At 39.1% G+C, this 27,843-nt stretch overlaps 1 protein-coding gene across 1 annotated transcript; it reads left to right on the top strand.

The window, feature by feature from the left end:
- The first annotated feature begins 697 nt into the window (after positions 1–697).
- LOC125237568 (gamma-aminobutyric acid type B receptor subunit 2) lies at positions 698–27,637 on the top strand. The gene is made up of 30 exons (XM_048144695.1): positions 698–821; positions 3,680–3,783; positions 4,966–5,103; positions 7,611–7,778; positions 8,200–8,375; positions 9,000–9,174; positions 9,347–9,425; positions 10,963–11,117; positions 11,576–11,730; positions 11,995–12,141; positions 12,634–12,743; positions 14,304–14,434; positions 15,305–15,427; positions 15,867–15,977; positions 16,225–16,353; positions 16,769–16,864; positions 17,186–17,371; positions 17,845–17,965; positions 18,443–18,533; positions 18,856–19,051; positions 19,658–19,825; positions 20,269–20,449; positions 20,931–21,032; positions 21,337–21,529; positions 22,018–22,073; positions 22,159–22,235; positions 22,588–22,668; positions 23,461–23,556; positions 24,570–24,768; positions 25,810–27,637. The coding sequence occupies exons 2-30, from the start codon at positions 3,691–3,693 to the stop codon at positions 26,061–26,063; spliced, it is 3,987 nt and encodes a 1,328-aa protein (XP_048000652.1). The 5' UTR covers positions 698–821; positions 3,680–3,690; the 3' UTR covers positions 26,064–27,637.
- The last annotated feature ends 206 nt before the right edge of the window (positions 27,638–27,843 follow it).

Raw genomic sequence — 27,843 nt, 5'->3', positions numbered from 1 at the left:
AAAAATAGGAATATTTGCATATTTTTACAATTTTATATAGGTTATACATATTGTATAGACTCTGACCACGTTAGCGTGCATAGTTAGCTATGTACACATTTCACAGTAAAAATGCATAATTAAAGTATTTCTAAAACTAAATAGGACGCTTGACAATCCAGCGAGGAAATGCTGCCAGCGTCTTCGGTACTATGCCACAGGGGCCGTTTTTAGATTTACTTTAGTTTAACTTTAGTTTTATTTAGGTTAATTTAATTTTTATTTTATTTTATTTTAAGTTTAATTTTAGATTTAATAATTAGTTTTATTGTAAGATAATTTTATGTCCCTAATAGGAAAAGAAATATCAAAATATTTATTTCAACTTAACGTGCTGTTCAAACATACGTCTCCCTTCGGTCATGTTTTATATCGACACTCGTTACGAATTTTCTTTTCGCACGTGTACTGTACGACGTTTTTCAGCACAGATGGCGCTCTGACGTTTCGTCCTGGCAAACGTCGTACGATTCACGTGCGAAGAGGATATTAGTAACAAGTGTATTTAAAATACTCCCTTCGAATTTCCTATTTCCGTCCTACTATTTAGGGTTCCTCAACACAAAAAAATCGAAACCTTTATAGGATCACAACGTATAGTGCGTTTGTCTGTTCTTCCGTATCATCATCTCTAATGATAATTGGTTTCGCAGCGATATGGCTTTTCCTGGCGCTGGTGGGTGCTCAGAAGCCTAACCTGGACGCCATCCTGAACCGAAGGACGGATGTCTACATCGCCGGCTTCTTTCCCTTCGGCAAGGGCGTCGAAAACTCGCATACTGGTAAGGTTGACGTCCTGACATCTTGACAAGTTGTCGAAAAACTCACCTACAAAATCTCACACAACTCACCCTTAAGACGATACAGGAGGGGTCAATTCTCCGTACAAACGCTCTCGACTATTTCCTACCTGGATTTTGAAGATAGAGCAATGATTTTTTTCAACACAGATTATTATTTTTTTTATCTGTGTAGGACCGTTTTGATTTTTTGGTATTCTTATTTTTAAAGACGCTAGAGCTCATCAAAAATACCTATTTATAGGTACCTAACTGTTTGATTATAGTCCGTGACTAAATCACAGTAACTTTTTTAAGTGTTATATCTATTGAGAGCCTCTAATGTCCCATTGCTGGAGGAAAAAAACCTTCCCCCGCTTTTTCTACTCCTCCCGGGTTTGAGATGTCCTCGGTTATTCTTTAAACTTTTTAAAATAATTGGACGAAGATTTATAAATTGCTATAAAGCAAAATGGCATACTCGATGCCCACTACGAAATATTTCTTTTTTACCATAATTTTCCTCAAGTTTTCGCAGCTTTTTGACGCGAATCATGGTTAGGTAGTCCGTCTCATGCAGGCCGTATCATGCAGCTTTGCCATACCTATCTAATTTCATAAAACCTCCGTGCTTTATTTATTCTGTTCAATAAAATTTAGGAATTAATTTCTCCAATGAAGTTACCTATTCGAATGCTTTTACTATTCAACATCGATTTTTTCGACAAATGGAATTTTATCGATATCGATTAAACAAATGATTTGCGTCACACTTTTTAATCATGTGTTATTAAAGTTATCGGAATTAAAATAAAATTATAGAAAGGTATATAATTAGGTATCCCCTTTATGTACTTTTCCCCTCACTAGCTCGGAAACACGTGTTTTGTCCTTTAATACCAGCGGGTAAAAACGCATTTTATCCACTAGTGGGTAAAGTAATTTGACCTTGAATAAAGTCAAATTAACTGCTTTAAAATTGATAAAAGTAGGTGAATCCAGTAATAAAGATGATTTACCACCCGTGGAACTACTGGAAGCAGTGATAAACGCATTTTTTGCGTTGTTGTTTCCTTGCTATAGTGAGGGGAAAAGTTTTGTGTTACACTCGGGTGCAAATGTATTTTACTTCTCGTGTGTTAAAAAACTCGCAAGTTCAGGATTCTATTCTCGAACCACTCGCTTCGCTCGTGGTTCAACTATAGAATCCTTTCACTTGCTCATTTTTCAATTCCACACTCGGCGTTAAAATACAACTTTGCCCCCTTGTATAACAAATACATACATAACATACATACATAATATCACGCCTGTATCCCATAAAGGGGTAGGCAGAACACATGAAACTACTAAAGCTTCAGTGCCACTCTTGGCAAATAAGGGTTGAAAGAAAACGAAACTGTGACATTGCAGTGACAGGTTGCCAGCCTCTCGCCTACGCCACAATTTAACCGATATCCCACAGTCGCCTTCTGACACCCACCTTAACCCGTCACCACACAGGTATAACAAATAACTATTAACATTCGTGTTTTAACAGATGCAAGGCAAAATAAGCGAGTTAATAAATAACAAATATTACTTTAATGAATAATGAATTGCAAGTACAATCAAGCATAAATAATTTAATTAAGTACATAGTTGAAATGTCAAATCAGGGTTTGACGACTGGTCTGGCTCAGTCGGTAGTGACCCTGCCTGCTAAGCCGCGGTCCTAGGTTCGAATCCCGATAGAGGCATTTATTTGTGTGATGAGCACAGATATTTGTTCCTGAGTCATGGATGTTTTCTATGTATATTAAGTATGTATTTATCTATTTAAGTATATATATCGTCGCTTAGCACCCATAATACAAGCGTTGCTAAGTTTGGGGCTAAGTTGATCTGTGTAAGGTGTCCCCAATATTTATTTATTTATGTATGTAATACATATGTGTTGTATGTGGTATGCACATAAATTCTCTATTCTCTAAATCGATTTTAGCGATGCAAGAACTGAAACGAACAGAACTGGAATAAAACAGCAAAACGTATTGCCGCTTGAATTATAAATACGTATATCTAATAAAGTATTCAGTGGTTGATACGGATCAGGCATATAGAAATTGATACATTTAGGTTTTATTATGTTTTGCATAATTTAGTTAATTTATCCAAACTTGTTGGAGAATGTTATGTTATCACTCCTATAATTCTTCCATTGTGAAAATAAACTATAATAAGTAGTATCGATATGCCCAGTGCTGACTTTTTAGAATTCCGTAGTCTAGGAAATCTACATATTCGCCATGTTCGTCTGTCTATCCATCCGTCCGTCCGCAGATAAATCTCAGTGACCTAGAAAGTTGATGGCACTAGAAAGCTGAAATTTGGGACCAAGATGAATCAATCACGCCGACAAAGTGGTAAAATAAAAATTGGAAAAAGATGTTTTTATTAGGGTGCCCAATGAAGACGTGTTTTTTTTTTTCATTTCAAACCTAACATTGTGATATAATTGTTGAATCAGATAGGTATTTAAAAATGAATAAGTGTTTACTGAAGTAATTTCATGAAAGTTTCACAAAAATACAGCAAAATTACAGGATGAAATAAAAAGGACCATTCAAATCTTTGCTCAGTTAGTACAGTAACTTATGTTATGAGGTCATCATGAACAACTTTTATTATGAGACCAATGCTGAAATCTCGAAAAAAAAATTGGCTGTTCCGTAGACAGGAGCGGCAATATCATGACAGTCGGAATGTATGAAACGACCAAATGGTTTTTGCGAATTCATTGGTCCCGTAATATGTTTTTTTTTCCGTCGGCACATCACTATTCTCACATGGTACTAATTGTTTCGTGAACTTTACTGTAGGGCGAGGTGTGATGCCGAGTGTGAAGCTGGCCTTAGACCACGTGAACGAACACGACAGTGTGCTGCGGAACTATCGCCTGCATATGTGGTGGAATGATACCGAGGTGAGTACATCAATACTGCAAAGGTGCCCATCACGCTTGAATCTGGCTAGATATCGTGAGTGAAACGACAGTGTGCTGCGGAACTATCGGCTGCATATTAAGTGGTAGAATCACAAGATAGAATGAAACTGAGGCTAGTGTTCAAAGCAAAATACTTAACGCTTTTTTAAATTTTACAAATTCAGTCTGTTATTTTTTTATTTTACAAATTTGTAGTCAATATCATCATATTTTAGAATCACACAAACAAATGTGTTTTCCCCTCACTAGCTCGGAAACACGTGTTTTGTCCTTTAATACCAGCGGGTAAAAACGCATTTTATCCACTAGTGGGTAAAGTAATTTGACCTTGAATAAAGTCAAATTAACTGCTTTAAAATTGATAAAAGTAGACGAATCCAGTAATAAAGATGATTTACCACCTGTGGAACTACTGGAAGCAGTGATAAACGCATTTTTTGCGTTGTAGTTTCCTCGTTATAGTGAGGGGAAAAGTTTTGTGTTACACTCGGGTGCAAATGTATTTTACTTCTCGTGTGTTAAAAAACTCGCAAGTTCAGGATTCTATTCTCGAACCACTCGCTTCGCTCGTGGTTCAACTATAGAATCCTTTCACTTGCTCGTTTTTCAATTCCACACTCGGCGTTAAAATACAACTTTGCCCCCTTGTATAACAAATAACTATTTTTATTACGCAAACTAAGTTTATCGATATCGTTTTATAAATAAGTCATTAGCCGCATCACTATTTTATTTTATTACAAATTTGTCGTGGTACGCAAAGTGTTTTTGAAGATTTTTTTTTTAGGATTTGCACTATATTAAGCTCGAAAAAACGAGAGAGCAGGATTTTTTTACGAAGATACTCGTAATATTATGCAGGCAGGCAAGCATGGTCGCGCGATAAATGATAATACATCATGCTTTCCCCATCGCAGTATATATTTGTAAGTGCGATAGGGACGGCCAGATGTTTTTATCATTTATCGCGCGAGTTGTCTTGCAGGTTAAAAAATTATAAATAAATAAATCGTTCTCTCTCAACTGCTCAAATGTTAGCCTGAAGACATCTCAGTAAGGGATAAGTTCGCCTCTTTACTAATTATGTCTTTTTCCTTTTTATATTTATTTCTATAAAATAAGTTGAAAAAGATTCATCTAAACATAACGTTTTTCCTCCAGTGCAACGCCGCGGTCGGAGTAAAGTCATTCTTCGATATGATGCACTCTGGCCCGCACAAGTTGATGCTGTTCGGAGCCGCCTGTACCCACGTCACGGACCCCATAGCTAAGGCGTCCAAGCATTGGCACCTTACACAGGTATAACTCCACAATACAGCGCGTAAACCTAATAAGGGCGATAAATGAAACCAGGCATATAATTCAATAGTGTTATCATTAATTAAGAGGTGTTTTAGAGTTACTCTTAATTTCCACCCCATAATGAATTTTTGAAAAATTTCCCAGCAGCAATTTACTGTAAACGTGGTTGCGATGACAATCAATGACAACTGTCAACGAGCGTTAAACGCGAGTGTATTTGCATTACGTTGCGGGCCGAATTAATTTGTATGGATAAAAAAAAATATTTCAATTTTAAGTAAAAGTTATCTAATTCCATTTTTAGGGTTCCGTAGTCAACTAGGAACCCTTATAGTTTCGCCATGTCTGTCTGTCCGTCCGTCCGTCCGTCCGCGGATAATCTCAGAAACCGTTAGCACTAGAAAGCTGAAATTTGGTACCAATATGTATTTCAATCACGCCGACAAAGTGCAAAAATAAAAACTGGAAAAAAATGTTTTATTAGGGTACCCCCCCTACATGTAAAGTGGGGGCTGATATTTTTTTTCATTCCAACCTCAACGTGTGATATATCGTTGGATAGGTATTTAAAAATGAATAAGGGTTTACTAAGATGGTTTTTTGATAATATTAGTATTTTCGGAAATAATCACTCCTAAAGGAAAAAAAGTGTGTCCCCCCCCTCTAACTTTTGAACCGTATGTTTCAAAAATATGAAAAAAATCACAAAAATAGAACTTTATAAAGACTTTCTAGGAAAATTATTTTGAACTTGATAAGTTCAGTAGTTTTTGAGAAAAATACGGAAAACTACGGAACCCTACACTGAGCGTGGCCCGACACGCTCTTGGCCGGTTTTTATGTCCTATACTCACCACCGTGAGACCGTTTTCACACTATCCGATCCGATATCGGATGTCGGAAGGATTTCAATAGAAAAAATCCAAGATGGCGGCTGTAATGTATGGGATATCGGTCCGACATCCGATATCGGATCGGATAATGTGAAAACCAATATTGGAAACTGTAAGTCTAAAATTAAGAAAACATGTTGTGACCTTATTTCATTGGATGACTGTTTGTTTCATAATAAAATAAATAAATAAATAAAACGCACTTAAGAGGTTCGCCCGTATTAGGTTTACACCCTGTATTAGCATGATAGCATCTGATGCAGGTATATGGTTTTATTTACCCACAGTACACTCGAGTTCATTAATATCTGTACATTTCTTCACCTTAACTCGTAGCAATAAGGTGAAAAAATGTGCACATATTAGCGAACATAGCGGGCATAGCGAACCAAAATGCCGCGTGAGAAAAAGTGCGCGGTTTGCACTAACGAGTCTGTATATTTAGGTACTTAAAAAAACGTATAGGTAAACAAATAATTTGTATCAGGCGACCTGTCTGCTCGTTTGCCTCCTATCACATTAAAAAAAAAAAAAAAAAAACATTTTTGGGTAAGTAAGTAGTTACTTACATATGTAGTTTAGCCCATTTAGGGTCAATTGCACCAATGACATGGAGAGTTAACCCGAGGGTTAACTCACCATTTTATATGGATTTTGACAGTTGGCCCACTGCCCACTGCCCCTGAGTTAAGTGATTGGTGCAAGTGGGCCTTAGGCGACCAAATACTAAACCAAGGGGATATGCCAGGGCACACCCGCTGAACTCGAGGTTAGTGGGCTGTCAACAACTGTCAAATTCCATATAAAATGTTTAACCCGAGGTTAACCCTCCCTTTTCGGTGGTGCATGTGACCCTAAGCGACCCGTCTGTAATCTTCTTCGGTCATGTAATGTTTTCATTTATTACCTAAAGATATAGACTATAGCTTCCACCAGCATTTTTTTTTTTATACTACGTCGGTGGCAAACAGGCATACGGCCCGCCTGATGGAAAGCGGTACCGTAACCTATGGACGCCTGCAACTCAAAGAGTGTCACATGCGCGTTGCCACCCCATTGAAACTTGCCCTGTGTTAAGTGGTATTACACAGCAAAAAGGAGAAACAAAGAATATATAATAGTACAAGTACAGAAGGCTCACCCTTTGATGTTCACAAAACGCCGCCATTCTAAATTCTTACCTACATTAACAAACGGACCGCACGCGTGCAGACGACATTGAATTCTATTGCGCCGCGCGAAGGTCGTATGAAGCGAACTCGCGGCCGCCGGCATGTACTTGTAGCGCGGTGAAAGGATCGCGGAGTGAGCCGCCCCTGGTACAAGTTCAAAGGAGGGTTTGGGTTGCCGACGACTCAAAGGACAATAGACGGAACAAATTAGTTCCGTAAGTCCTCCCGTCGTCAGCACCCCGCACCCTCGTTGAGCTCTGGCAGCCTTACCTACTCACCGGCAGGAACACAACACTATGAGTAGGGTCTAGTGCTATTTGGCTGCGGTCTTCTGTAAGGTGGAGGTACTTCCCCAGTTGGGCTCTGCTCTAGATTCGAGCGAGACGATATCCCTATCGGTATTATACATACCTATCTGAATCTCATTCTTTCTTTTCAGCTTTCATACGCAGATACACACCCAATGTTCACTCGAGAAGCTTTCCCCAACTTCTTCAGAATCGTACCCTCAGAGAATGCCTTCAATATGCCCCGTATCAGACTCCTGCAGCACTTCAACTGGACTAGGGTCGGGACTATCTACCAGAACGAACCGAGATATGCGCTGGTAGGTTTTGGTTCAGATTATTTTGTCAGCCTGTATAAATGTTTAAGGAAGTAATGAAGTTTTAAAATGGTATTCTCCAGAACTAACCAGTGACTTCCTTGGCAGTTGGGATAATAGCTCATAATACCTTCAGATCTCCAACTCAACCTTGAAAAATAAATTCAAAAGCGTCCTAAACAGTTCCCGATGTTATCAATGTTTATGCTTTGGTCAACATTTTAGTCAAGAATACCGGAAAGTCTTTCATTTGAACAACCATCAAACCACCTCATATAAGATTAACACCATCTATCGTTAGTTAGTAATTCATGAGGAATGAAAAAATTCTCTCCACATTCATTCATATTTCTCATATGTGTCTTCAACTTTACACGACTAAAATTTACACTAGAGACTTGAGAAATTTACACTTTGTCTCCAGGCACACAACGACCTAATCTCGGACCTGGACAACCACGAGATCGAGATTCTGGAGCAGCAGAGTTTCGCGTCCGAAGTCAAGTCAGCACTCGCCAAACTGAAGGAGAAGGATATTCGGATCATCCTGGGTAACTTTAACGAGACCTGGGCTATGGAGATATTTTGTGAAGCTTACAAGTAAGTTGAATACAAGAAAACTCTTAGAATACTCTTCAGAACTCATTAACTCCCTAGAAGATCTTGGGATAAATCCAGTTTTGGTACGGTTTGATGAACAAATTCGACAATCAGCTGACTTGCTTTAAGCTAGATTCAATCTTTAACCGTTGGACTCCCAACGATTTTTACTGGTTTCACACTGGCCTATTAAGCCACCAAAAACAGAGCCTAATCATCTTCCAAGTAGAATTCCATCAGGGCTCACTTGGGGATTTTGGTATCTGCTCTCCAATACCTATACTTGACAATCACTAGATTTTCGGAATTCTCTCTAAGCGTAGATAATATTTACGAAAAAACTTCTTTAAAAATATCACAATGGTTTTGGCCAATGTGAACCTCGGATCTTACTTCTATGGAAATTGGCAATCTTATTCATCAACCTAGCGTTTTCCCGGCCTAGCGCCAGGGTCCGTCTTTTCCACTTTGAATACTTTCCTGGTCATGTGTTTGTCTTCTCCAATTTTGTCGATTGCCAGGTCTTTGGCATCCTTAGGTGTGAGATTGTTCTCTTGCATGTCCGCTGCCACGACGTCCAGCCAGTGCTTATAATTAACTTTATTTAATTAATTTGTTTTCCAGACTCGAGATGTACGGGCGCGCATATACCTGGCTTCTGCTCGGTACCTACACCCCGAAATGGTGGAAACGTCACTCACCTTGCTCCAAAAGAGACCTCACTACAGCCCTGGACACTGCTATTCTCACGGATCTGCTGCCGCTGTCCACTACTGGGCAGATGACTGTCTCTGGCATAGTAAGACCTCACCTCATACACTCGGACCTCGGTATACCTTCCCGATTTGTTGAAGACGCGAAGAAACCCATCTAATATTCGTCTTTTCTTAAGAGCGACCAATGTTCAGTAGACTCTTTTGCTGAACTAAAATGATTAAAAATCCTGATCCTTCTTTTGTTTTTGATTTCAGAGCCCTAAAGAGTACCAAGTCGAATACGATAGGAGAAGAGGCGCTGAATATTCCAGATTCCACGGGTACACTTACGATGGTAAGTAGGTATCATTACACCCCTTAGTCCGTACACGTCTTCAGGATGACGCGAAAAATTCTACCCATACCTACCCAAAGAGTTGACACAGTAAATTATCTAAATTGCTGTTAAAGCCCATTCACATTACATGCGAGCGAACTCGTATGCAATTTTCATAACATCGCAGACTCTTGAGGTTACAAAAAATTCAGCACATCAATCAATTCTTTTTATATTATGTCGGTGGCAAACAAGCATACGGTGCGCCTGATGGAAAGCGGTCACCGTAACCTATGGACGCCTGTAATTCAAGGAGTGTCACATGCGCGTTGCCAACCCATTAGAAACTTGTACACTCCCTATTGCTGTGTTAAGGACACAGCACAAAGGAGTGTACAAGTTCCAAGGAGGGTTCGGGTTGCCGACGACTCAAAGGACAAACTGGTAGATAGTACAGTTTTTCTTGGTATAACTTTAGATTCTAAACTTCAGTGGGGTCCCCATATTGTTAACCTCTCGAATAGACTTAGTTCTGCAGCTTTTGCAGTGAGCAAGATCCGTCAGTTAACAGACGTGAAAACAGCTCGATTAGTTTATTTTAGTTACTTTCACAGCATTATGTCATATGGTATTTTACTTTGGGGCAGTGCTTCAGAGATAAATACCATATTTATTCTGCAGAAGAGGGCTATTCGAGCAATATATAAAATGAACCATAGAGACTCACTTAGAGATAAATTTAAGGACATTAATATAATGACAGTGCATTGTCAATATATTTATGAGAATATTATGTATGTACATAAAAACATTTGTAATTTTAAGAAAAACTGTGATGTACATAATATAAATACTAGAAATAAACATAAACTCGCGGTGCCCTTCACACGGCTCTGTAAAATTAAAAAATCATTCATGGGTAATTGTGTTCGATTTTATAATAAACTTCCGAATCATATTACTGACTTGTCAATTAATAAATTTAAGAATCATGTAAAGCGTGTACTCATTTCCAAAGCTTATTATACAACACAAGACTACATGAATGATAAAACAACGTGGGATTAATTGTTATTCGAAATGGTTTCTTATTTTTACGTTTTTTATTATTATTATTGTTGATGAAATTAATATTGTATTTTTTTGGACATTGGATTTTTCCTAGAAATATTCTAGACATGTATTTTTATATATACATATACCTAATTATATATTTTTTGTTTAACGATTATTTTTATATGAAATTGTATATTATAGACTCAATATTATTATGAACAATAATTTACAACAATAAATTGCTCTGATAATTAGGTTAGATTAAGATCATAATATATATGTAATGAACTATTCATAAGAGCTTGTAACTAGGCCTACATGAATAAAGATATTTTGAATTGAATTGAATTAAATAGACGGAACAAATTAGTTCCGTAGATCCTTTCGTCACCAGCACACCGCACCCTCGTTGAGCTCTGGCAGTCTTGCTCACCGGCAGGAACACAACACTATGAGTAGGGTCTAGTAAATTTCAACCAGTTACACATTTCTTTGACAGGAATCTGGGCGATGGCGTTGGCGATACAGACAGTGGCACAGCGGGTGAAACTACGGTATAAAGAGAAGACGGTCTTGGACTTCAGGTATCGGGATAAGGAGTGGGAACAGTTGTTCCTGGACGCCCTTAGCAACGTCACGTTTGAGGGAGTTACAGTAAGTTTGAGAAGAATAACTACTTTGTTTACTAGATAATTATGCAAAAATGTATCCATGGAACTGCATTTTAAATGAAGGTGACGAAGAGGGGTATGTAACTTTTACACACACGTAAAGCTGTTTTGGCAAAAAAGAAGTTTCTTGCAAGAAAAGCAAACTTAAGGAAAACATGAGACATAGAACCAATTTTTGCCATATGCCAATGGTAACCAAAAATTTAAATTACTTAGTACAATACGTGATGCTTTGGGTTTGTACTTGACGTTAGCTTACCAAAGTTTCTTAAGAACAATTTATAAGGTAGCTGAAGTAATTTTTTGAATTAACAAAAAAATTATCGGCGCACACTGTTGAGCTGAGGATCTGAACGCTAGTATTGTGTTTTTGAAATTACCCCTTTTGCTGATTGGACTCATAAAATATTAGATACTTCATCAATATTTCCCTAATTCCAGGGCCCAGTCCGCTTCCACAACAACGAGCGGAAAGCCTCCATCCTGCTGAAGCAGTTCCAAGGGGACGAGGTTGGAGAAGTGAAGGTCGGGGAATATTGCGCGGAGCGAGACCACCTGGACCTTACCAATGGGCAAATGTTCAAATGGTTCGGGAAGTAAGTATTCAAGATTATCAACATTCCCGAGTTAAAAAGTGTTGGGACTGAACGTTCTTTAAATCCATGCCTTTATCTCAATCAGCGTCAAAGACGAACTGAGAAAGGGTAACTGCGCGGAGCAAGTTTCCTTAACCTCCCAAAATAAAAATGAACTGTAAGATCAGAGGGTTTACTGTCATAGATCTTGCTATCCTAAGAAGATACTTTGCCTGTACTTATTCTCTTTCAAAAAGTTCCTTATCTTAAATGGAAATGTTTTAGGAACCCTCCAAAAGACCGCACGCTACTTCTCATCGAACATACGCAAGTCAACATCACCATCTACTCATTCCTGGTCTCCTGTTCTGTCATCGGTATTATCCTGGCCATCGGTTTCTTGGCCATGAACATACATTACAGGAACCAGAGGCAAGTATTTTCTTAAATCTACAAAAAAATGTTAGACAGAAGTTGGCTTCGAAAATCATCGAGTATTCAGTAAGTACATAGTATTCAGTACATTCAACACTGTTGAAGGGGAATTACTTTTTTTTTTTTTTTTTTTTTTTTTTTTTTTTTTAATTATAAACTGGCCAGTGATTGACCTTAGTCGCACCTGATGGAAAGTGACGACAAGGCCGAGGTTGTAGCTCACTGGTTCAGTAACAGCCTATTCACTCTTGACTTGAATTCACCCAGATTGTATTCGCCCGGGAATACAGATGAGGGGAGCATGTTCCATTCCTTAGCAGGTTCTTCTGATCACTTCGTCCGATCTTAGCCGAAATACTTTACAATGCCACCACCACTTCGTCTGATCTTAGCCGAAATACTTTACAATGTATGCAAAGTCTTTGCTGTGTGAGTGTGTCTACTTCACTCCAACTTCACCCCTACAAATAAACATCATTATTCTTCCAGATACATCAAGATGTCCTCACCTCACCTCAACAACCTCATCATCATTGGCTGCATGTTGACTTATCTCAGCGTCATCTTCCTCGGTCTCGACTCCAGCCTCAGCAGCATAGGTATGCCCTTCTCCAAACACCTCTCTGTCTATCGCTGTGTCATTAATATCTGTATCTTCTCTTCAACTTTTCGGACAAAAGGTAATCACTGATCATCTTTCAAATTTCCACAATTCAATCATGTTTATCTTTAAAGCTTAGACTGCTGAGAGCTTTGAGCTGTCAAACAAAGCAGGACTGAAACGGTAAATTAAATAAGCTAAGCACTGTCGGGCATGTGACACCCGAGCTATATCATCTGATCTCATCACCTTCATTGATTCTTAGGTCTTTCTCAGGAACCACCGCGTGGAGGTAACGCCGCTTGCTCCCACCCTCCGCTTGAGCTTCGACCCTGGCGATGTGGATGCCGTTAACCAAATTTTGGGAACTCTAACCCCCGACTATTAGACTAGAATTTTCATTCTGAGAAAGACCTAGGTCGTTTTTCTAGGTCGACGAGTCGTCAGCATGTTTCCAAGTTTTGGTTTCATTTTCCTTTACTGCGAAGCTTGTGTCGGTGGTATGTGATCTGTTGTAACTGTAGCTTTATGGACTAGTCCAGGGGTTTCCAATCTCGTTTATACTTAAGTAGTCCCTTTTTTCATGCAAATAAAGAAAGGTAAAAAATGACAATGTCACTTGGCAAAACCTTTCTCAACATCTCGGGGTTATGCCACAGTTTGGAATATCCTGGACTAGAGCTTGTTTTTACTGTCATGTTTTTGCTTCAATGTTCTTATTCAAAGCATTTTTCTTCTTTGCATACGTACATCAAGACATAAGTACCCTACTCTTGAGCAACTATCCTGATTTAACACGTTCTTTGCTCATGAACACTATTGAGCATGTTGGGATTGTTTTTTGAGGAACGATGACCAACTTTGAATTGAATTAATTGTAATGATAATGACCATAGTTTTGGAGTGGAATAACAATGGTAATGATGGTAGCCCTTGAATGTGAATTGTAAAGTACAATATCTTTTATTAAAGGAAGGCTTCTGGATGCGAAAAAATATATCTTGTGTTGGAGTATCTGAAATATTTAGAAAACTGGTGATGATTTTAAAGCCTTGGTGTCGCCATTTTCTAAAACGAAACGTCTGGATATGTATTATATGATGTCATATATGATTGTTTTGTTCACACTGGAATGTGGTCGAGAAAAACCTTATTGGTTTAACGATACTGTATAATCAATTAGAGATTTCTGTTAGTAATTACCTAAATAAATATTTGATTTGTCCACCTTTGTGGTGTACTTTTTAAAATAGACATTAATAAAAAACACATAACCTGGAATTATGTAGACATTTGTTACAAGGCGACGGGCAATATACAATGCCTTTTATTACTTAGTTACGATTATTTATAAGCAGATTAAAAACCTGTGGCCCTTTAGTATTTTAGTTTCCTAACTAACTTCTCGCTCTATACATTTGCAATCTTAAGAGAAAAACGTTAAACTGCACCTTTAGGCTAGTTTAGTTTCAAATTGTTTCGAGATCTACAGCACAAGTTGCCAGAAAGCCTTCCTTTTTCTTTCTCTTTCCCTCGTTAACCATTATCTCTCTCACAGCGGCGTTCCCCTACATCTGCACGGCAAGGGCGTGGTTACTTATGGCCGGCTTCAGTTTGGCCTTCGGTGCCATGTTCTCGAAAACCTGGAGAGTGCACTCCATCTTCACGGATGTCAAGCTCAATAAGAAGGTACGTCAAGGCAATTAGATTGCCAACCATTGTCAGACCGTTACTCCGTTCTTACGGACACATTGATTCAAGCGATTGTCCCACAGGGTCGTATACTTTACTTTATAGGGAAACTTGACATATTATGAAATTTATAGCAAGTTCGACCATCAGAGAGCAAGAATTCTATTTAGTATTTACTTGTATTACATAAGTCACCCAGACACGAAGAGTAATAGCTTCAATCATTTTCATTAGATATTGTGTAAGTGGGTTTCGTGTAGGTACATGAACAAACGCAAAAGTCAAAAGCGACGGAAGAGCTTGTAAATATAATAGTCGTTCTTTTACAGATGGTCCTAGCCAATCACGTTCTTAAATTGACCATGTATCATTATTTGTATGTCTTTCCCATCACGGAACAATGTTGTTCCGGACCTTTGGCGTGCGCGGGGCCGAAGCTAACGCGTAGAGGGCCTTTTGACACTTTAATGAAATGTAAGGGGTACACCGAGCGGATGTTGCCCTTGCTCGTATCATGGGACACACGCAGAGGCAGCACCCGCCAGGGTGTAAGGACTATATGAGGGTTAATGGAATCTAAAATGACCTGGGCTCATTATTTGTATTATTTCGCAGATCAGCTCTGTTGAGGTATTCGAATTGCCTATTTCAACCAATACTTAAGTCGTTGCAATCATCATCCTCATCCTTTCCTCCTCCTTTCCTCCATCCTCGGCCTTTTATCGCTTACTGAAGAGCACAGGCCTCTCGTCTAGTACGCAACTTGTCCTGGTCCTGAGACTCCTGAGCTAGTCTCAACCAGTTGTGACCCGCAATTTTCCGGATGTCGTCCATTGCAATAATCACCTTTATTCTCAATGTCTCCAGGTGATCAAGGACTACCAGCTCTTCATGGTTGTGGGCGTGCTTCTGTGCGTAGATTTCGCCATCATGATAACATGGCAGGTCTCCGATCCGTTCTACCGGGCTACCAAGCGGATGGATCCTGTGGTAAGCATTATTTTATGGTAATAAGCAAATGGATAGATAGTGCCAGCTGGTAAGCAATTGCCGTCAGGACATTGCAAATAGCTAGTGAGTTTACAAAGTCATACTTTCAGTTGGAGATAATATCTCATCGCATCTCATAGTGACTGTTCAGTGACCTCTAATGGTTGGCTACAGCGGGACGCCTTGGAGCCTTCCACTGATTCTAATTCTTCGAATTGATAATTCATGATTTTTTCCGTGTCAGCCAATTGGCGTGACTTTCATCTTATAGACTTGCTGTATCAATAATTTTTTACCCAAGTGGGTTCAAATAAGTCAATGATGATGATGACATATGATGACGATAATGATGATCTGAGACATGCACTGACAAATTATTTCAACTCTGTGTAATAAAAAATTCTTTGACGTTTTTATATGAACTTTGTTGTTGTTTCAGCCACACCCTACGAGTGAGGATATTGAGATAGTGCAGGAGAATGAATATTGCCAGTCGGAGCAGATGAACATCTTTATTGGAGTCATCTATGCTTACAAGGGGCTTTTATTGGTAAGACTTTTCTTTTCGTTTACAGGCCTTTCAATTTGCTAGTAAACTTTTAAATTAACTCTGAGATTATGCAGAAACAGGATTAGTCTTTAGCTTTATAAGAAAATGAAATTGCGAAAAATCTTTGTGAAGTCGTTTCTCTGTTTGACAGAAATTCCAAAGTGAGATTATGAAAAATCATTGCCTTTTAAAAAAAGCGATAATATAGTCCCATCATTATATTTTCAATACAACTATTTCTCTTTAGGTGTTCGGTGCTTTTCTGGCTTGGGAGACGCGGCACGTGTCCATACCGGCGCTCAACGACTCCAAACACATCGGCTTGTCCGTCTACAACGTGCTGATCGTGTGCATTACTGGAGCCCCCCTTGCATTGGTCAGTTTCTTTCAATTTGAATTTAAAAATATCTTTAAACATTCTAAGATATTTGAGAGATTCATTCATCCACTTGCCCTTATCCCATTTATTTGGGGTCGGCGCAGTATGTAAGTTCTATCTTTCTCTTTCATGCCTCTATCATCTGTCATCTCATCATTCACTTGCTTTCGTTTCATATCATCTTTCACACAGTCTTTCAATTTTTTCCTCGGCTTTCCTCTCCCGTTTATCCCTTCTACATTCATTCGCAATACCTTTCTTGTCACATGACTTTCATGTAATACGATTCGCTCTTACTTTTTGAGAGATTTTTGATTGAAATCCCTGTTCACCGCTTAATTTTTCTATTTTCTGTCTTTAGAATATGTTAAGTTTTTAGATAATGATTACAATGTTTTTATTTCTATTTCAGGTTTTGGCAGACCACAAAGACGCTTTATTCGTCCTAATCGCTATATTTATTATCTTTTGTACAACGGCAACTCTATGTCTCGTATTTGTTCCTAAGGTAAGAAACACTAAAACTCAACATGAGAAAGACCACACAAACCACAAATGTCAACACATCAATACAGAATTTATTTTTACTTACAATATAAACAGAAGCACTTTAACTACAGCAGAATCAATCGACAAACAAACTAAAGAGATCCTGATGAAGACATCGTTTCTGATCCTACTGACTGCGCCAACAAAATAAATTGCATGGACAGTTGATAAAACATGTAGAAACAGCCGGAAATGCCGGATCGCTAACCATCAAGCAAACTGTCTGCTGCCTTCAATCATAAAAAAATATTGCACCTACATTTTTCACATTTCGTTTCAGCTATTAGAGCTCCGGCGTAACGGGCAGCCGGGCACGGCGCAGTCCCGGATCCGGGCCACGCTCCGGCCGGCGTCGACGCACGAGTGCCGGAGCCCGGGGCCGGAACTCGAGCGCAAGTTGAAGGAGCTCCGACAGTACAACAACCGGTATAGGAGGACGCTGCAGGCTAAAGAGAACGAATTACAGGTAACACTCCGCTTGCCATCGACAGGGCGCTCATCCACACACCTTGCAACCTAAAATGTTCGCGCGCCGTGCGGTTTCAGGGGAATTTTCTCCCGCGGATGCCACCCTTCCGAGGTATTCCCGATGAATTACAGTATGGGGTGTTCTTGAAAAAAGGAGGGTACAAGTTTCTAATAGGTTGGTAAAGCGCATGTGACACCTCTTGAGTTGCAAGCCTTCATAGGTTACGGTGACCGCTTTCCATAAGGCGGACCGTATGCATGCCTGTTTGCCACCGACGTGGTATTAAAAAATATTTGAGCTAGGATACTTATCTGACAGTTCCGGATACCCAGTCGAATCCTGTTAGCGACGCTTAAACTATGAGTGCAATTAGGCTAAACTTGGCGGGCATACAAAAAGCCCAAAAAGGTTACAATCTCTTTGAGCAAATAAATTCCAAATACCTACATTAAATAACATTTCTTTTACAGATGCTACTTAGCAAGTTGGGCAGCGATGCTGGCTCCGAATCGTCCACAACCAAAGACTCAAGGTCACCCGCAGCAATGACAACCAAACTGCCACTGCCTAAGGAAAATATTAGCCATCCAGGTAAACACCACAAAACTCAATACGGATCAAAAATTAATAGCTATTTAGATTCAAATTGCGCTAACTTGCCCCCGCAAAGTCTTGCTTGAATTATAATCAAATCAAATCAATGGGAAAGTGTGTATGTCTGTTTGTTCGTCTTTCACGGCAAAACGGAGCGACGAATTGACGTGATTTTGTAAGTGGAGATAGTTGAAGGGATGGAGAGTGACATAGGCTACTTTTTGTCTCTTTCTAACGCGAGCGAAGTCGCGGGCAAAAGCTAGTTGCCAATAAAAACAAGTTAAAGCAAACTAAGCATGTCCAGTATTTGCCTTGACACAGTTGCCATACCAATTAATGGATTGGGGTATGGCAAAACATTTTCAATATCGAGTTAAGTATGAATTTATAATGTCTTCCTGAGACTGGATCTTTTCCTTGAAGATGCTATGGTAAAATAAAGTCAATGGACCTAATAATTATCTCTTTTTGCAGAAACTAGTGATATAACATCGGTATGCAGCCTCAGTGCATCAGCAGGGGCAGAGGCAGAATACATCAATCTACAGAATCAAGTCAACGAAAAGTGAGTTTTGAGCCACTTAAGAAAACTACTTCTTTAGCAGAACCACTATTTCTTATAAAAATCTTTTTCGTTCATTAATCCTCATTAAAAAGCGCGGGAAAAGACAAAATGACATAATGGTATTTCAGGAATAACTACTTATATTGATGGAAGGATGTAAGATATTAATACTCTTTAAACGGCGATTCAAAAAAAAAAACCTTTCTTCTTGGAACATTGTTTGAGCTCTCCAAATTCTTGGAACAGGATATTAAAAAATTAAACCTTAAATATCTTCTCTATTTACTATAATACACTTTTGTTGCTATTCTCACAATTGCAGAACGAAACCATCAGCCCCTCCAGAGCCCGTCAAAGAAATCCTCAAAGAAACGCCTAAAGAGCCAAGGAAGGAGCAGACGAAGAACGTCTCATTCAAGAACCATTTAGACTACACCAGCCCACCGTCATCCAAGGCTGTTCCGGAGAAGGACCAGCTCGCCAAGCTGCCTTATGGGTGGTCGGCCGAGGTTCGAATGGTGAGAGAAAGCAGCTCCCAAAGCTTTCTTGAAATATTTGCTATTGGGAATATTGGGATGGTGCAAAATTGGCATGTTTTCAAACCGTTTTTTATCCAAATTGACCAGATGAATCATAACAATCCTGCAACTTGAGTATTGAGTAACTTAATTATCTGGACTTAACCAATTTAACCTATCATTTTTGCTACCTGCAACCCTCTTCTCATTGTAATTTTATGATTACTTAAAACAGGAAATTTTGTTAAAGCGACATGTACCATGTACCTACTCTAGAACTCTGGAATTTCTGCAATTTCGCGTCATTCATGTAAAATTCGCTATCGAATATACCTACCGAACATTTGGTAACGTTTACTGTCCGAAAAATAAATTTCCTTACTTATTTATTTATTTAAACTTTATTGCACAAACAAAGAAACAGTTGGCGGACTTCTTCCTCCTTCCATGTGAAGTTTTTAAATAAAAACAGCTTTCCCCGAAAACCCGCCTAACGAAGAACCTCCCGAATTCCCAAAAGTTCCCAAAACTTTTGACTCTTATTCCGTTCTCAGACTTTCCGCGAACCATAGCTTTAAAACCCCTAAAGCATGAGCATGCCCACAGGAGCCCTCCGAACCCGCCCCCAAGTCCTCACTCAAGCAAGAACCCGTGCGAGCTGAAGCCAAGACAGTCCCAGCTCTTAAACCAAGTGATACGCCCACTGCCAAGTCCGTGCCTGCTAAGGTTCAGGAGCCTATGTATACTAAGGCTGCTACACCGAAGATTAATAAGGTAAGAACTTCTTGCCACTTTTATAATTGTGACTGTGAATGTCACTAAAGAACATTATTATTTGAAGTCAAAATGCTCAAGGAAAAAACCAAGATTAGGCTAATACTTTTTGGTGACTTACTATTTTGCCACAGACAACTAAACAAGCTTCCATCAAAAGGTACCTAATAAATATACCTATACATTATTCAACAAAAAAAAATCAAAAGGTACAACTTTGTTGCTTCTGCATAACGCCACTCTAACAAGTGATTCCTATAAATGTACCTATGTCTAAATTTTATCCTTTAAGTGATATTTTTTCATCTTGCCAGAAAACTTCACAAATATCTAAATTAAGCAAATTGATTCACAATTTACGGGAAAATTTGTCGACAACGATACTCAAAGTCAGTCTCAGATTTTACCACTTTTTCGTTTCTCACTATCCCAAATATCCACAGACACCAGAACTTCAAAAGAAGCAAATGAAAACCCCCGAGCCCAAGACGCCTCCCCGAGACAAGCCGCGAGGGCACAGACGCATGTCCAGCGTGAGTGGAGCTCTCCTCACAGACCTGATGCACGTGTCAGTGGACCAGGATGATCTGGAGCCCCCGCCTGGCATGGAGAGGAAGGTTATAGGTAAGTTGACAAAGAGAAAAAAAATGTGGATAAGAACCATCTAAATAGAAATATATCGAGTATTTAGAGTATTACCCTTGACACAGGCTTAAAACCTCATTCGGCCCATATTATTAACTTGATATATGTTAAAATTGTCAAATATTAATATTAGCGCCAACCAAAGCAACCAAAGGTGTAGCGCCATCTAGGCGACCGTACATTTAATGATTCAGAGGTCCGTTTTTTTCTTAGACTCTATCTGTCTATACGTAGTTGTCTCTGGAGATACATATATGGATAAGACAAGAATCAAGAGTTTTACAAAACGGTTATCCTCGATCAATGTCGGGGTTCAAAAGAGATCGAATTTAAGAGAATTTAGAAAGTAACTTAAGAATTTCGCTATCCTGTGAGGATACTTAGAAGAAAGTGTTGTGATGTTAGTTGATGATTTCTACTACACATTCTCTTCAGTGTATGTACTATGACTTAATTTCAGGGCAAGAAAGAGATCCACCAGTGCCTCCTAAGCCTAAACAAGAACCTGAAGATATACTAGATATAGACGCAGATTACTCCACAGCGGAAAGAAAGAAAGCTTGTAAGTAAACAATTCAAAACTCGTCTTCTACAGAAACTAATGCTATAGAAAATTTTTTAGATGGGGATATACCTACAACGGAATCGACTAATTTCCAAAATGAAGACTACTTTGATTCTGAAGGTAGTAATGATTTTAAGCTAGAATAATAGAAAAAATAGAAAGGTTTATAATAGAAACTTCTCCGACGCTTAGATATCCAGACATGTGATAAATAAGATGGAAGCTTGCATGTATAAGGCTGAAGCACACGAATTTAATAATGTAAACAATTACCTATTTCATTTTAATTGTCTTACCACAGGTCAAAGAAGAGACTCCGAAAGGAGAAAGAAAGAATTCATAGTGGTACAAAGCGACTTGTGGGACACGAACACGTTTCAATACACGTGTCAAAAGTCACCACCAGGGAAGACTGAAACCGGCCACCATCATTCTCCGATGCAGAGAAGTGTGTCAGAGAAAAGCCGGCAGCAGTCTTCGCCTCATCATCATAGGTAAGAACATTGAAGATTACTCTTTGAATTCAGAAAATAAGGATGGGTGAGGATCGAGCTATTTGGGTCGTCCAACTGGATGCTGTCCCACTGGCCATCCTAAATATCGTTGGGCGGATAGAGTGGAGGCAGATCTCCTTGAACTCGGCGTCGGCGAGGGCTGACGTGATGTCGCTTTGGCTAAAAAACAAAGTAAGTACAAGATTATAATAAATAGGAACAATGATTGAACGAATGAACCGCTCATTAAATGCAACACAAGCACACACAATTTTATGGAATGTCAAAGCGGATATTGGAACTAATTTGACTTAACGAGATTTAACAAGAAAAACCTAAAAATTGGGGCTGTAACACAGCATCAGCAGCGCGGTTCTTTGGCAACATATTCTTATCAAATTAGTGTATTGCAGTAGCGGCTGTTCGATTTGGCTAAAAAATAGTATCTTATCAAATTACTGGTGTATTGTATACCATTTTCTTTTCAGGGAGGTCGATAGCAGAAGTTTAGAAAGAAGAGCTTCCAATGCTTCCATAAATTATGGTAAGAAATTCAAGCATATGATTGGTTTCATGGAAAGATAGACTTGACTAAGACATTACATAAGAAACTTTTTCATATTTTTCAGCAGGTACCACGAGAGGTAGTACACCTGAAGGCTATCGGGAAGCGGAAACTCTCAGAATGACTGACCGATTAGCAAAGGTATTTATTTTACATGATTTTGAATTGAAGATGGTATATAAAAGGAGGTATAGAAAGGAGCCAAATATCATTAGGCATAGATATCATTATGAAGCAACTGGGTGGCTAGCCGAATGGCACAATCGCTCACGAAACGCTTTCGATGGCGCGACAGAGCCAGCGGCGTATCGCTTTCGTTTGGCGTCGGAGAAATGCCATTCGGCTACGGGGCCTGTTCTTACTGTTTCGATTAACGCACGATAAACATTTTCAAGATCGTGTTAGACAACCTTCAGAAGACTCTTCAAGAGTCTTGCAAAGACACACAATGACTATTACATTTATGATGAACAGACTCTTTCATTTCTTGCAGCGCCGAGGGTCAGAGTTCCCACAGCCAGTGAGTACACCCCCGCTTCAGACTCAAAGTAAACGAAGGCAATCTTCAGCTCAAGTAAGTAATTATACGACGAATCTTTAAATTGAGCTTACTGTAAAGACAAAATTCAAAGCAGAGCCCAACTGGGGAAGTACCTCCGCCTTACAGAAGACCGCAGCCAAATTACACTAGACCCTACTCATAGTGTTGTGTCCCTGCTGGTGAGTAAGGCTGCCAGAGCTCAACGAGGGTGCAGTATGCTGGTGACGGAAGGACCTACGGAACTTTTGTTCCGTCTATTGTCCTTTGAGTAGTCGGCAACCCGAACCCTCCTTGGAACTTGTACACTCCTTTTTCTGTGTACTTAACACAGGAAATAATTTCTAATGGGTTGGCAACGCGCATGTGACACTTCTCTGAGTTGCAGGCGTCAAAAGTTACGCTGACCGCTTTCCATCAGGCGGACCGTATACTTGTTTGCCACCGACGTAGTATAAAAAAAGTTGAATAGATTCGATAGACTGCTAAAAACAAGTCTTATCGTTAGTGGAGTAAAAATAGTCTTATTAGTTGTAGTATTTAGTTATAAATGTCGCCACATTTACATCATCCTCATCATCATTCCCTTTGACAACTAATCCCAAGATAGAAAATAAAATAAATAAATTAGCCCTTCAAAACGAGAAACTTGCTAACTTTGCTTTGCTTTGCTTTGCTAACTTAATTTCAAATTTTAATGACGTGTTAAAATTGACATTTAAATGTTAAAACCCTCACGATCGTATCAGCTCGTACTTAAGGGTTAGTCCGGTTTCCTATGATGTTTTACTGGCAAATATCAAATGACATTTCATACATTATTTCCAGGTAAGAAGTTATCAAGAAGAAAAGCAAGATAGGCCAGAAAAAGAAACACATCGAAGACACGACGACATACCAAGAAAACCTCTCCCTGAACAACAGGTAATCCCAACAACAGGTAATCACATTCATAGTATTTCACAATTGTAATCCCAAAGAAAGGACATTCACTGCTACAACAAAGACATAAGTTCGATCGAGCTATAAGAAAGAATACTCGTCGTAAGCAAAATGGATCACAGTGCGTAGACTGCCATCTCTCGACACAGGCTTAAAACTTCTGAACCTCAGTTTTGACAATTTGGCCCATAATCCAAGTATCCATCGCTACCTAGCCGAGAATGAACCAAAGATCGCCATCTAAGCGACCGTAGATTTCTTTTGATGGTTCCGAGCACGTTTTTTGTCCATTTTCTTCTTTGTCGTATCCTCATGGCTGAGGGACGTGACGAATGTGGACAATCTTCACCAGTTGTCTCCACGCCACTCGATCCTGGGCCCGGTGCATGCTGGCCTGCAATGTGGTCTTTGTCACAGACGTTATATTCGTCTGTCCAACGTGTGGCCATGCTTCCACTTCTTTTTTTGTCCATACGGAGTTTTAAATGTCTTTGCTCCCAAGGATCTACACAACGATCGGTCTGCGCCGCTCTCATCCATCAGCTCCCACCATTTCAACCAGATCTTATTGTCTGTCTTGCTGCGTTTCCGGCTCGTAGTCGTCACCGAATTGCCATCTTATCAAGTATTTTTTCGAGACTACTAACATAAGTATTTTTTTATTACAAACATTTATTTAACTTGCCTTGTTAGTATGTTAGTTTGGATCAAAACGTAGAAGCTAAATTTGACCTGATTCCCGGATTCCGATTGAGCTAAAATTTTGCACGCATATGTAAATCACGTGACAATGCAATATAATGGTATCTCAATATCATGGAGCTGATCTGATGATGGAGCAGAAAGGTGGTAATAGGAACTCTGTTATGAAAAGAAAGGGGTTTTTAGAAACGTCTCGGAGAGCAGTAGATGACTTGTTGAAAGAAAGGTACAGTCGACGATAAAAGCTTCTGCCAAAAATGATATTTTTGCAATAAAACTTATTTGAATTCCAGGAGAATGACTGGAGACCAGATCCGGACACGATACGGGTTACAAAATCTCAAGACTCGCCAGCGAAGAGGTTACGTCATGAGGCTGAGCCGTTGAAACGGGCGAAGGGAGTTGGAGATTCGCCTAGGTTGACGCAGGCTCATGCGCCGAGGCCGGATCATCATAAGAGCAGTCCTAACGTCGCGTCGAGGCATAAATCAGGTACAAAATAAGGCTGACAGGTATATTGACGTGTGCGCGGTAGTAAGATAGACGGGCCGCATGCAAGGACGCTATTGACCGCTAGACCATCATAACAGCAGATCTAATGTCGTGTCAATTCATATTTTGTTGTATTGTTTATATGTCAAGCGTCAAAAAATACTATGAGGTGTAGCCTTTAACATGGGTGAAGGATGTTTGGGATAGCCTAGGTCTATTCTGAGTAGTCTGGCTGCCGTAAGAACAGAAAACGCGCCCTAAGAATAAATCAACTTACGACAGGCCTTAGGTACTGCTGATATACTGGGCCAGAAAATTGATACCTGCACGGGAAGCATGGTCGCGCGATAGACGATAAAATATCAGGCCGTCCCTATCGCACTATTTGTAAGTGCGGTAGGGACGGCCTGATATTTTATCGTCTATCGCGCGACCATGCTTCCCGTGCTGGGCGTTTTCCAAATTAAATCCCGAATATCGAAATTCACCAAATCTGGACGTGTTTGGGATCATTCTTCTCAGATTCACGAGCTGATTCGATCCCGACGATAAAAAAATGTGTCCTATTTTTTTTCCTTTTACGTCACGATTTTAATATGAACTAGCGAGCGTGACGTACCTATTGGAAACTAGAATTTTGTATGGAAAATTTGGGACACATTTTTTTATCATCGGGATTGAATCAGCTCGTGATTCTGAGAAGAAAAATGTCCAGATCTGGTGAAATTCGATATTCTGGATTTAATTTGGAAAATGCCCACCTACACTTAGTGCGCAATATAAATAAGAGCCAGTCGTACAGTTTAACGCAATTAGGAACAAAAAGTTTGTGTTTAAGGCTCCCCACAGACAGTCTTAAAAATTCATAATCTTAAAAAAAACTTGTATGCAATCTGACAGTTCAGATCTGTCAGTGTCTTGTCAGTGTCAGTTTGAACTGTCAGATTGCATACAAGTTTTTTTTAAGACTGTCTGTGGGGAGCCTAAGAGTTTTGTTGTGAGAGAGCCCGGGATTATTTAAAAAAACCTGTAATTTTCCAGGTTCCCCTAACAAACGCGAAGACCGCAAATCCGCAACGTACGGCCGCAGCGACTCTAAACGCCAGGACTCCGCCGACCAACGAAAGATGTACACAGCAAGCTCAGAGTCCGAACTATTCGAGTGCGCGATCTTACCCATCTTCCACAAACTACTCACGGAACGACATAAAAGTCAACCACATGGCCTCAATCTCACCTACGGCGTCAGCTGCCCTAACATCTCGATAAAATGCGACATAGTTGAATATTTGTAAGTAGCTTTAGGTTTAAAACAGGAGCAATACTTTACCTGCGTTAAACTCGAGATTTCAATGTTTACAATTTTTAAAACTGTTTCATATCTCCAATGTCAATTGTAATAGAGACAAGACTCATCATGATTTCATGACCTGGATTCGTGGTCCAGGAGCAAGGTTGATAATTTTAATTTAGGGTCCCCCCCACACTAGCGTCTCGCGAGCGGCGCGTCGGGCCAACTGTATGGGCAAAGCCTGACGCCGCGTCGTCTTTTTCCATACAGTTGGCCCGAGGCGACGCTAGATGTGGGGGGACCCTTATTCTGATTCCGTTTAGATTAGAATATATATGCAGACCTGTAACACCACACCAGACCCTTGTTGACACTGACAATTTTGACAGTTCAATAGTGTTGCCACATTGACAAAGATTAGTAGAAATAGTAGAACAGGCGTAGGTATTTTCTAAATATTTTAAGCCGTTGTATAAATATCGTTTCTGGTGAAGTAAAATGTATTTTATTATGTTTTTATATTTTTGGCAATAAAGTGTTGTGAAATTGTGACCAGCGCGCAATAAACAATTTAATAGTTGTTTTTCTTTATGACTAGGTAAATGGAAATTGTACAATAGGATATATACCGAAATTGTTGTGCCTCGTGACTTTACCAAAAGTGCAATAACGAATAAAAATACTACCATATAACGCTTATAAAAAATGTGAACTAACTTATTTTGAATTAACATTTTGTGAGTACGATACTACTTGTACAACAATATTAAAATACTTGTCTACCTAATAAATCTATAGACCTTATTATACATTATTTAAATGACTCGTGTATTTAGCAGACTCTGACTAAACTTTGGTACGATTTTTAGGTATGATTGTAAAAATAATGAATGTTAAAATAAGTAAAGAAAGTTCTCAACGACAAGTTCGCTCACGGGTTTTAGGATTTAATGTAAAAATCAAGTGTTGTTAATTCTTTAACATCGAATATTATACGTCTTCTTTAAAATCGTTCGCACAAAGTTAATTTTGTAACTCGACGCACACCTTGTGTATTCAACTATATGCGAATATTCTTAAAATCCTTCAGAAGAGAACGTGAATAATGGATAACTATGTTTTGAGAATAAAAAAGTTCTCTGCAGTGGCCTCATGAGCTGCTGACTATATAGAATTGAGACCGCAATATTACAAAAAATATCAGGAATATAGGATATTAAGAATGTTCCTTCAGTCCTTAATCTATAGGTACATCCGGAAGGTAGGCGTAGTTTGTGCTCAAAGAACTCTGGTCTCACTCTTCCGTATTAAAAGGGATAGAGAAGGAACACACGCTAAATTTACCTTTCCGAAATCAGTTGTGATATTCCTAGTCTCATTAGTTGTAATATAATGTTAATTTTAATACATTAATTTCCTTTAGATGTTACAAAGTGCAAATAATTATGTATTTTCAAACTTATTGTTGTTGGTCCGGCATTTCATTATGTACATGTGCACGTAAATAAAGACTTGATAGTTCTAAGACTTTAAAAATATGTATTGTACATTGTAAGATATTAAATAATTTGATTACAATCGGTTTTTATATTTTCATTAAAGAAAACATTTTAACACATAGGTACATATTTAGTGCGAATGGTGTTCTTTTTATAATTCCTTTTCTGAAAGAGTTTTCCGTTTATGAACCAACTCAAAGTCAAACACAAGATTTGACAACCTCCTACAAAAAAACTGTTTTAGTCGGACATAAAAATATTAAATTAAAATTTAGATTTTTCTTT

Source organism: Leguminivora glycinivorella, chromosome 21 (genome assembly GCF_023078275.1).
Source record: "Leguminivora glycinivorella isolate SPB_JAAS2020 chromosome 21, LegGlyc_1.1, whole genome shotgun sequence".
Taxonomy (NCBI): Eukaryota; Metazoa; Arthropoda; class Insecta; order Lepidoptera; family Tortricidae; genus Leguminivora; species Leguminivora glycinivorella.
The sequence above is the reverse complement of the archived record's forward strand: the minus strand, read 5'-3'. Positions and strand labels throughout refer to the sequence as shown.

Coding starts and splice junctions, on each gene's coding strand:
- LOC125237568 (XM_048144695.1), top strand. CDS start 3,691: ATGCCGAGTGTGAAGCTGGCCTTAGACCACGTGAACGAACACGACAGT. Junction 11,731..11,994: donor ATGTTCAAATGGTTCGGGAA/GTAAGTATTCAA, acceptor GAAATGTTTTAG/GAACCCTCCAAAAGACCGCA. Junction 21,033..21,336: donor AGCGGAAAGAAAGAAAGCTT/GTAAGTAAACAA, acceptor GTCTTACCACAG/GTCAAAGAAGAGACTCCGAA.